The 12035-nt window shown below is 36.7% G+C and overlaps 1 protein-coding gene across 1 annotated transcript in view; it reads left to right on the forward strand.

The window, feature by feature from the left end:
* The window catches only part of LOC140162817 (cysteine-rich venom protein TRI1-like), a 120761-nt gene that overhangs the window by 11061 nt on the left and 97665 nt on the right, over nt 1-12035 (forward strand). Inside the window, exons 5-6 of the mRNA XM_072186118.1 lie at nt 566-669; nt 2184-2281. Coding sequence (XP_072042219.1) covers nt 566-669; nt 2184-2281 — 202 coding nt within the window. The remainder of the gene's footprint in view (nt 1-565; nt 670-2183; nt 2282-12035) is intronic.

The following is a 12035-nucleotide window of genomic DNA, read 5'->3' on the forward strand; positions in this document are numbered from 1 at the left end:
AGTAATGTCGAAATTAGGACTTGCTGTCAATAATACGAAGGAAATGCGTGACAGGTGTAAGGTATGAAATACCCGTAGTATTAGTACAGAGTGAAACTAATTTTTGGATATTTTCTTATATATATATATATTCACCCCTTTATGGTTTGATTTTAAACTGGATTCAGGTTCCGACCATGGGCCCGTTTTCTTTCTTATTATTCGGTAATCGCATGTTAGTGGCTCGAAGGCTCGACCCCTACGGGGTCTCGCCTTCCGAGCGACTAACATGCTCACCATACCTCAACAAGACACAGATTATCTTTGGCAATGGTCTGTTTCTCACCCGTTATCTACTAAGTAACCTGTTCAGCGATTCTTCCCGTAGTGATCGCTCCCGGGAAAACTCAAATAGCAATAATAATTCTGACATCATCAAGTTATTTGGGGTGGGGGCTAAAAATCAGTGAGGAGCATGCGTTATATACACCATCACCATGATAACAAACATTTATGCAAATAAGAAATACTATTGGCATATTACGTATTCTATATAAATAAAAACTAATCTGATTCTTTTATAAAGGTTGTGTGGGCAAAGTCAACCCGTGTTGGATGTGGTGTAGCGCTATGCCCTACATATGAGGGTAATGCCAGTGGGTGGGTCTTGATTTGTAATTATTCACCAATGTAAGTATACATTAAATTAGGCCTAGAGACTTCGCCATGTATGTTTGTGTGTCGCTCATAAAGGGCAAAATACCGGGGCAAAATAGTGTACCTTCAGATTATTTCGCCATGTGGCTGGTACACTTCGATTTAAAGTGTGTGATTGCTTGTGTTGTGTGAAAAATGCCTTGTACTGATTACTCCTGAAGACCTGTTCTATATACGGGTGGACGTGCCTTTCAAGTAGGGTCGGTCGGTCGGATTTTTTGGGTGGCGTGCGCCATCTCTGTCAACCCGGTTTTGCCATTTCATGATCTGAAATTTGTAGAAATGACTCTGTTAGAAGAGGCCCCAGATCCGGACATCAGAGCGGTGATGTCATTGAAATGTATAAAAATAGGCATACTCATATTCTACAAGGAATAAGGTTGGTGGAAATCACCAGTACCCGACAAAGACATGATCCTTAACCAATATTAATAAGATTCCTTAGACCTGAAACTTACAGAAATGACCCTTTTAGAAGAAGTCCCAGATCGGCCGGGCCCCAGCGGACGAGGTTATAGGAATGGGCAAAACTCATATTCCCCCATAAAGAAAAAGTATGTAAGTGTGATATGAACCTCATAAGGTATTGGTGGAAGTTCCACGAGATGACCCGTAAGAGCAATCTAGACCTTGTATAAAATGAGGAGCGGCCTCTCATTAAAGGACCTCACATTAATACTGGTATTTCAACAACTCTTCCTATACCTTTGTACAGGAGCCAACCGTTGTTAATCCGTGATGAATCCACAGTTCAATAGCGTATACGCGAACGCAAGGTTACGCGTACGCGTTACGCATGAGCGCGTAAAATTCGTCATGTCTGGAACAAACTCTCTTCTGTTGGCGGTAGCAGCTAAATATTACCGCTTTATTCTTTAGTTTTAATGATATCAACAGAGAAATACTGCGATATTTTTGTAAGGTTGAGTGTTAATGACAAACGGACATTCCGAATGATGTGAATTAGACATCTTTAGCTTGTTTCATGTTAATCAATCGGTGATGAACAACGGTGAAACATGATTTAAACCCTAAATTGTCAATGATTGAGGGGGGGGGGGGGGTCACACGGGGGGATGTTTGAGGATGGGGTGGGCGAGTAGGGGTGTCTGTGTATGCCGTGGGTTGGTTTGGAAAGTGTGTGTGGTGTAGCGGTGTGTGTGGATGAATATGGTGTGTCGGTCGTTTGATGACATGTAAAAGTGAGTAATTTCTAAGAGAAGTTGAACAATGGTAGCGCTATTTATCTAAAATCTTGTTTGCATCATTACAAGGGTGAAAAAAACATCTATGTTAAACATTGCTACAAATATATGTGTATATACAGTTTATTAGTGTGATAGCTGTTGGTATTATTCAGGTCTAGAATTGAATATTATAATACTGTTTTATTAGAAAAATTAGTAAATGATCATTGATCAACCGTGGTAAGTAAATAACAATTTAAATTTCACAAAATATAACGGGGAATTGTTTCTAACTTTTAGGGGCAATCTAAACACAAAAACAACCAGACCATACGAGGAAGGACCCAGCTGTGCAGGGTGTAGATCTGGAGCGGGTTGGTGCTATGAAAACAAATGCAGTAAGTAGATGTCAATCAATTTTAATATCAGTGATGTTGCCTAAGGTTAAGGTTACCTTACGACGTAAGGTGTTGTCGAAGAGAGGGGGGTTATGGGGCAGTTTGCTATGATGCTATGCGCTCAACTGTGTAGAGACAACTGTAACTTTGCTTCTAACACTGCCCCTCTTTTTTATTAGTCTTTATCATCGCCTTCCAAGGAACGCATTTAACAAATCTAACTATGCCTATTGTGTACACAGTATACTGAACGTATTTCAATTAAATAAAATTACATTGTATTTTCACTTACTTTGTGTACATTTCAGGAGATTGTAAAAAGACGGCATCACATGCGGTAAGAATGATAGAAATTGTGATTTTACATAAATTAACTACTTTTATAAAAAGAGAAATGTACACGCTTATGCTTTCACATTAGGGGATTAGGGCTAGCATATACACCAATTCACGAGAAGCGTTTACTGTACATGTATTTGGCCCTCTATTGACGGAACCACAGCTGTGTATTGTGTACAATTATTCTGTATAGAACACTAACAAGTAATTGATGCAACCCCCGACTCTGGGACACCGCAGTTTTACGTCGGGGACACCGCAGTAATGGCCTAGTCGGAACGGGGCTATCGTGCGCCTTAGGAAATCAACTTCTAGATCAGAAAAATGCGTAGACAAAGATAAGCTATGTTAACAAATTAAAAAAGATGAACCTCGAGGTCAACACGGGTCAAATTTCATACAACAGGGTTCAAATTTCTAAATTGTTCAAATGTTGTCAAAACCACGCCAAAGTATTCTTATGGGTTTTTTGGGGGGTGGTCATGTTGTTTTGGCCACAGAATGGTCAAAAACCGAAAGTGATCCGATTTCAATGATAATGGTCATCTTTGTCATGTAAAATGAACTCAAATAAGGAATATGAGCAAGGTTTTTAAGTCAAGTCAACACATACATAAATGACAGCCAGTGAAAAAATTTCACTGACTATCCAGTCATTTATGTATGTGTTGACTTGACTTAAAAAAACCTTGCTCATATTTAATTTACCACATAGATTAAACTTTATTTCTCTGTCTCAAATAAGGAATAGTTCTCACCATCTAGGCTGTTTCGTAACATCATAAAATAGGTTGTGGTCAATAGGCCCTGTAGGCAGAAATGGGACCAATCTTTATTGATTTCAGCAATAACAAAACCTTTTAGATAGTGCAAACTATTCCTTATTCAACGTCATCGGCAATTGAATACGCAGTTGTACCGACAAAACGTCCTTGACTATATTATGGCTGAACTATAATATTTCTACCTTTGTCAGATGGAGTAGCCAGTCAAACACACATTTTATTGGTTTTAGAGTGTACCTAATCAAGTCTGTTCTTAATGCTTCTTCTCAGATTGTCCCAATAAGTGTCAGCATGATGGAACTCCGAATGCCAATGAATGCACATGTTCTTGTCAGAACGGATGGTTGGGAACATCTTGTCAAAGTAAGTAGGCTTATCTTGCTTATAGAGTACTTTTAAAATTACCTCATTACCTTACAGGAGACTGTAAAAATAATGTTGAAACACGGTTATTTGATGACATTATAACGGAGTCATTTTTAAAGAAAAGTTGAACAACGATGACGCTATTTATCTTAAATCTTGTTTGCATCTTTGCAAGGGGAAGACACATGTTTAAAGGTTTTAGAACATCAGCAAAAAAGAATACAACTTTTTATCATAAAGTGTAACTCATATTTACCTCTAATTTAAACTATGAAATATATGTAAATAGCGCTTTCAACTTGCACACATAAAAAATTACCAAAATAAAGCAGGAAAATAGTAATGATTTGATATAGAAACGAAAATTTATGTTAAAAATTGCTAAAAAAATATAATTATAATTATGTGTACATACATTTTATAAGTATGATAGCTATTGGTATTACTCAGGTCTACAATTGAACATTATATAATGTTTTGTTAGAAATATTAATAAATGATGATAATAATAATAATCTAAGTATTCATAATCATGAGCACTCGAACGATGCATATATCTCCGGGTATAGATGTATTGACCTAAGGCGTCACGTTCTTCATATAGGGCAAAATAATACAGTGTCTATGGCAGACCATATTTTTAACAACTGAAAGAGGGTGTACCAAATGTAAACACTTGTCAACTCAGGCGGTACAGGACACGCGTCATGTGACGTACGAGGCTGACGAAACTACTATACTAAAAAATAGACGTATATCGTATATATCGACTGAGAATATACACAAATATATATCGTATATCACTTCCAATTCAAAAGCAACACACTTTCTTACAGTCAGTGGAGCTCGTGGTCTAACTCCAACGGTTTAGAATAACATAATTTTGTTTGAAAACACATAACACATTTCGAATTGTCTGTAAATACTTCATGATTGTTTATTAATCCAATTGCGACGCTAATAATGGTTACTGCTGGCGCTCACGTCATAGGATACAAACTCCCGGAAATTTATCCGTATTGTTTTTCCATCAGCACTAGTTTGCCTATTTGTTTGTTTGCATAAGCTTTTAGCTACTCAGCCTATTTGCGCCAATATCTATACCGGTACATTGTACTTCCAATAATATTCAAAACGGAAATTGGTCTTAGAAAGTCCGGTTTTAGAAGTAGGGTGACACCGGAGAAACCGGAGAAAACGTACAGCAGCGAGTATGGCCTTGAATTTGACCAAATTGTACATACAAGTTGTCGGGAGCGGCAGGGTCTTGGTACCTTCGTGGTGCAAAGCTGAGCAGAATTGTTAATTTAATAAATTTCTAGAAGATAATTCTATGGTGTCAAAACTGGTTTCACATTATGAAAGTATCATGGAGCGTGAAAAAACTGTTTGTGGTGCAGAAACACTGCACAGCGTCATCATCCCTATATCTTCGTGTCAAAAGTTGCCGTGATAGTACAGCGAATCCATTCGTTCTTCAAAGCTACGCATAGCGATTTTGTTCGAGGTAAAGCCGAGCGACTCGGGCTATAAAGCATATCACTCACACAATATAAGATACCGCAGCGTTTCCATTCATACACGTTTATACGATCTGCGCATGCTCAGTACCCCATATGGCGTTGCCATTTACAAGAAAATCCGATTTGTAGTCAGGTAAAACGCAGGTTTTGTTTTCAATACACTCAGCTACGATTGCTGTTTTCTTTATAAACATATATTTAACTGCATTTTCACCGTAAGGTTTTTAAATCATACGTTAATAATGTGATATATTCAACTGTTTGAGAATAATCATATCAATAGAAGATGACACCGCCATGCATAGCCCATTCAGCTCAAACATGCACCATCAACATACATTTGTCATTAGGCCTATAGGCTAGAATAAATACCAGAAATATTTTAACCTGCAACATCCTATGAATTAAATTATCGTCAAGTGGCGGTCTTTTCAAATCATAAGCTCTTGTATGTAGTGTATGAATTAAACTTTGTGTGGTATAAATTCTATGGGACATAATAGACACAGTAAGAGAGTGCAAGTTCAATTATCCCGGTCAATAGGATTATGACTCTTTTCATTAAATGGAATTGGAAGATATCTCTAGAGGTGAATTTTATTTTATTAATTCAGTTTATTTGTAATCCAGCGCAGGATTTCCACGTGATTCCGTCTGTAAAAATGTAATTATTGATCTGAGGGTGATGCTGTGCACTGTGCTCCAGATCCGGATTTCAGAACACGATATAGGTATATATTGCTCCAGGAGCATTACAACTTTAGATCTCCAGGAGCACCTTGTGTTGACTTTAACTACATTTCGCACAGATATATGATTAAGGCCCCACAGGCGTGATATAAGGTTAAACGGTAGCGCACTACTTAAAAAATGCAACAATTAGCCTTTTCGAAGCATGGCGTACACAATAGGAGGGCAGTATTCAATATGGGTAATACCCGCCAAATACAAAAGCCTTTACCCATTTTGTGCAGCGCCATCCTATTGTGTCCGTCATACCTCTTAAAGGCTAATAATAAGTGTTTCTAATCTTTCTTGTTATTTTATTGCAGAGGAATGCATAGATGAAGCAGGCTATGAATATTGTGAACGAGGCTACGACTGCGACAGTTACGACTTAGTTGCTAAACATTGTCCAGCTATGTGTGGTGATTGCGGTAAGAAAATATATTACTCCCATTTGTTTTAAAAACAGCTTGGAATACATTTTTAGAATAGTTGGCAGGATTTTCATCCCAGTACTAGTATATCATTGAAAGCTACGATCAGACGTAAGCATGCGCGCGTGCGAACGAAGACTTAAGGGCTGTTTCTTTGTCCTATATACGGGTCGCGCGGATAGCTTATTGTGAAAATACGAATATCGCGCGATTTCAGCAGAGCACAAGAACTATATTAATAATAGAGGAGATCAATGCTGCATTAATGATCACAGTATCACTGCTTAAAAGTCTAATGTCTCTGTCACACTTAGACGGACCGAAATAAAAGAAATTAATGTTGGCACACTCTGGCATAATAACTATAAATCGCTGCCCCTCTCCCCCAATTCAATGTTGATGAACGTAATTTTGAAATTTTGAGAGATAACACAATGGGCACCGTCATAAAAATTATAGTAATTTTACACAAAAATTTGTAAAGATGAGATCGAATTTGCGAACACTAATAAAGATGATTAACTCTGTCACGCAAGGACACATGTGCATATGCACATATGTGCATATGTGCATATGGCGTGGACACTGGTGCATGTCGCTAGATATTAAAGTATAAATAGAATAGTCGCGTTTGTTAATGATATTTTGTGCCCGTTTGTTTCATTGCAGTCCCAGCTGGTGGCGATGGTAAGTTTACGTGATATCACGAATGTGGACAATTTTTATTTGCGGAGGGGGCTAAGGCAATAACCTGCAATTGTGCATGCTTTCATACAATCGCAGTCAAAAAGGCAAACTATCTAAATATTCATAATCATGAGCACTGTGATTTTGAGTCCTACATTATGCTTCGACTATATTTATAAATACGTATTTATAAAATACGCACGTGACCCATGGGCAAAATGCGGAAACTAGTGTTCTTTTTTTGACTTATTTTCATTCATAATTTACTAATATCTATATCAGTACATTGTACTTCCAATCATATGCAATAGAAAATTGGTCCAAACTTAACAATCAATAAGATATGTCAGTCTGTCACAATAATAAGTGCTTGCAATTTGTTTCAAATGTTTGTTTTAAAGAATAATAAGAATCGGGGTTTTTTTGCAGGGGAATGCACGGATGAAATCGGCTATAAATATTGTGACCCAATTTACAATATTTACTGCAAGAGCTACCCCGATTTAATTGCTAAACCTTGTCCAGCTATGTGTGGTGATTGCGGTAAGAAAATATATTACTCCCATCTGTTTTTAAAATAGCTTGAAATGTAGGTTTATACAATTTGGCAGGTGTGTCATCCGTATATCCGTATATTATCCATGAAAGCCAAAATCAAACGTTTAGAAGTGGTAAGCATTCTCAAAATATCAAAAGCTATCTTAAGAACTACTGAACCAATAGTAGGCTTGTTTGTACTAATTTTAATGCATTTTTCATGCTGAGTCCAAATATGGTAAATTAAATTTGTTTGAAACTTGTCGTCTGCAGTCGACACCCGCGTGAAGAGAGTTAACACAATCTTAAAGCTTGTTTGTTTTTGCCTAAATACCGTTAGTTGCATAGCAGAGCTTACGGTAGAGAGCCTCTGCCACTACCCATATTACACGAGCAAATATTACAAGTTGTACTACATCATATCCACAATCGCAATAATGCATTAATGATCACAATCACTATGATGAACGTATCACTGACTAGACCCCGGAGGGGGTTATCCCTGGTTGAAGGTGTACGGGGATGTGCCACAGTTTGGGGGTACCTTTTCAGCAATTTTGGTATATCAATGGGTGGGCTTTCAGTTGAGACGGGGCAAAGTGCCCCTAAATGGATGGCAAAATCAGCAAAAAGTAGGTATAGAGAAAGTCAGCATCCGAAGGTCTGCGTGGCACATCCCCGTATTTTTTTTTTCGAAGAACCCTCCCCCCTGGGGATTAGACTTTAAACACTAAATTGCACAACATGTTCAATACCTAAATACCAGGGTCAAATTCCATAGCTTCATGTGTTTAATTTTTTAACGCAGGTTATCGTTTAAACATATTCAAAACATCTTGTGTATAGGCTAATTTTCTTATTATTTTATGTTAATGTTAGTAACCAGTTATCGAATAGAATATAAAATATGTTTGCTAAAAATAGAGTGTATAGACTAGCTGAAATTGGACTTAATACAGTAGTCAGGTTTGATTGTGGTATGTTTTTCATTTCTTATACAGAATGACATTACGATCTATACCAAGGCCACGAAGACTACCAGATATCAAGTTTATGATTAAATATAGTGTAATATTAAAGTTATATATAGTACAATCATTATGTTACATGTCCCATTATATTCTAGTTTGACAGCTGTAGTTCTCAAATGAAATATTTATTAGTTCCTGGGATGACCAATTTACTATAATACTTGTCAAAACCTGTTGGGACACCTGTGCCAAAAATATATTGTTCTTTGTTTCCGCTATTTTTATTTTGTGATGAAAAGCCTAAATCTTTCCCTTCGCTCCCTAACCTCCCCCTTCCCGGCCAATCAATGTTGGGTGTTGCTAGGCGCGCATGAGCAACATTACATGATTCAACATTGTGGTGGTGGGGAAAAGATTATTCTATTCAAAGTGCCCCAACACTTTTGACAAGCATTGTAGTTTGCCAGACTATAGTCCACGTAAAACAATAGAGAGTTGCGAAATGACGTTACTTTAACTTTAACTTTAACGTCTAGAGGATTATAGAGGATTATGTATTCAAAACCAAGGTGGTTTTGAATACATAATCTCTATAATCTCTAGACGTTAAAGTTAAAGTAACGTCATTTCGCAACCTCTAATATTTCATTTTGAACTAACTGCAACATAATTTAGTTTACCACAATGCATTTCGATGAGATCTTTATAACACCATACTAAAAGCCATTAAAAACAAGAACTAAATTATGCCCATATCACAGACCCAACAAACTTTAATTACTTTTTTAAAAAAAGATTAATTTACAAATAATAGTAGATCACCCGTGTTTCGCGGTTTTTACATGAATCTTTTTTTTTTTTTTTTGATTAAGTTGCTGAAGGCATCAGTGGAGTAAGCCCCCTCCCCGCAGAGAATAAAAGTACCGTATAACGGTGACTACTTTTACCCACCCCACTCTTGTAGAACTACACAATGAAAAAGAAGCCACTCATGAGATGTCAATATCATTTTCATCATTATGTAAAAATAATGAAGGTCAATCTATTTTTCCCAGCCAGTAGGATCAGGCAAAGGCTGATTTCAACCATCTTAGCTGTCGCTAAGAACTAAGTCGCTCCTGTGAAGAATATGAAGGCAAATTTACTACATATCTCTGTGGAGCTTTAATTTGGTGGTGTGAGATCTGAAATTACAACAAACTTTGTTATAATAATGATGTTGATGTTACACTGAAATACACCTTATTCATTACAAACTTTGGAGAATATATATCACATTTGAAGCGTTCTAATGGATTTCTGCTTTTGCAGAGTAGTGTATGATGGTTGAATGAATTATCACTCCTCTTTTATCTAAAGACATTGGTAAAATAAGTCAAATTGTGTAAGGGATTTGTAACGTAATGCTTTGTTTTATTTTGATGATCGCGATCTTCAACGGTGATGGTGTATATTAATAAAATCAGCAAGATAAATAACTGGTACATATTGTTCTAATCGGTTTTGTGTGTGATTTTCATTTATTAATATTATGACGTCATCAAGTAACATGAATCTGTGGTCACTGACATTGATTCTATAATACATCCAACTGATGGGTAATCATAGGGGCGTAACCAGCGATGAGTGACAGGCACTTACTCCCGGGGGGGTCACTCCCATTGTGGCCTGTACACCATCCGCGATAATGAAAACGCGTAAAAAGGGTAGTTTTTCGTGGGTAAACACGATACGCGCGTAACGCATTTAGGGTGTCAAAAACATGAAATATTGGAAAAAAGGGTAGCAAAATTGCAATTGCTAATACGCGGAAATGAAATTTAGGGTATGAAATTTGATGCAAGGAAAAAAATGCATGTTTAGGGTGTGAAAACACCTGTTTAGGGTATTGTTTTAGCCAAGGGTTAAATCCTTGTTTAGGGTGCTCTTGTTGATTATCGCGGATGGTGTACAGGCCACAATGGGAGACACCCCCCCGGCACTTACTGCCCCTCATATTTCCCTTCACAACTGAGACAAGAATACCAAAAGAGATCGGAAGCATCGGCGAAAGCTATTGTGAACAACTGAACCGTGTCAACTCACGTCTGATTAGCGTGGGCTAGAGACAAAATATATGTAGTAAAGATTTTTACAAACTTTGAGGTCTGATCTGTGTTACCGACACATTCATATTTTATATCATTTAAGTTTTTCATATTTTGATGTTAAAATAAACAATTTGTAGCTAAAATGTAGAATGTAGAAAAATGACTGTAATATCAAAATTTAACAAAAATGTAACAAACTTGTGCTTCAAACTACATATTATTGAGACCTACATCATGATTTTTAACCATGCATTAATGAAATAATTTTTGCATTAATTTGTATTTTTTTAAACCAAAAATGTCACTGCTGTATGCCTAACCGGATGTTGCACACAGCTATGAATGGGCTCAGGCTGTATATGCTTTCGATCTCTCTTACCTTATTTATCTTCAGTGATCGTCCTTCGGTCTGTACGAGGCAACAATACCAAACGAAATGAAACATAAAGATATGAACATTTGTGACGTGTCATGTCTAAAGGAGACACTTTTGGGCAGGTTATCAATTTTGAGGTTTTAACATATCTTAAATAAAGAGATATTTTGCTCCACAACACCGTTTCCCCCAATGAAATCGGACATTCCTAAGCGAAGATATTGAGTTTGTAAGTTATGGTATTATAAAATTGGAAATTGAGATATCACCCTTTGAAAATATCATTGACAATGTTGAGAGGAGGAATTACCTTGAAAAATGTCTCAAAAAATACAAGATGCCAGTTATATTTCGATCTGAAACTATCAGACAACATTTTTAACATTAATAATATCAAAAATTCGAAACAAACCCAAATTGTGAAAAAATCACCCCCGGGCAGATTTTTGGCTATTTCTCCATTTACGATCCTGCCCAAAAGTGTCTCCTTTTGACATGACACGTCACATTTATTAAATAAGGTTTTGTTTTTTGCCACCTGTTTATACGGCTTGAGTAACAAGGTAACGTCATATATGATGTTGCACCGACCATTAGGTAGACTGTCCCACAGTCTCGGTTCCATCTCTGGGTAAATAATTATTATTTTAATTATTTATTATTATTTATTATTAATTAGAGCTAAAACTACCTTCTGCTTCACTCCAAAGATTAAAACCAACACACCACTAAAGCAACAAAGTTATAGTGCTCCTGGAGCACTGTGCGTCGAAGAAAACTCAATTAATCTACAAACCAACTTGTTTATTTTTTTATTAATAGCTCTCTAATCCAAGACTGTTCCTAGATATTTATATCTAGTTTTAAAAATAAATAAAAGATTTTACCCCACTGATTAAGAAGTTACTTTGTATGCGGCC

Source organism: Amphiura filiformis, chromosome 10 (assembly GCF_039555335.1).
Source record: "Amphiura filiformis chromosome 10, Afil_fr2py, whole genome shotgun sequence".
In the NCBI taxonomy this organism is placed as follows: Eukaryota; Metazoa; Echinodermata; class Ophiuroidea; order Amphilepidida; family Amphiuridae; genus Amphiura; species Amphiura filiformis.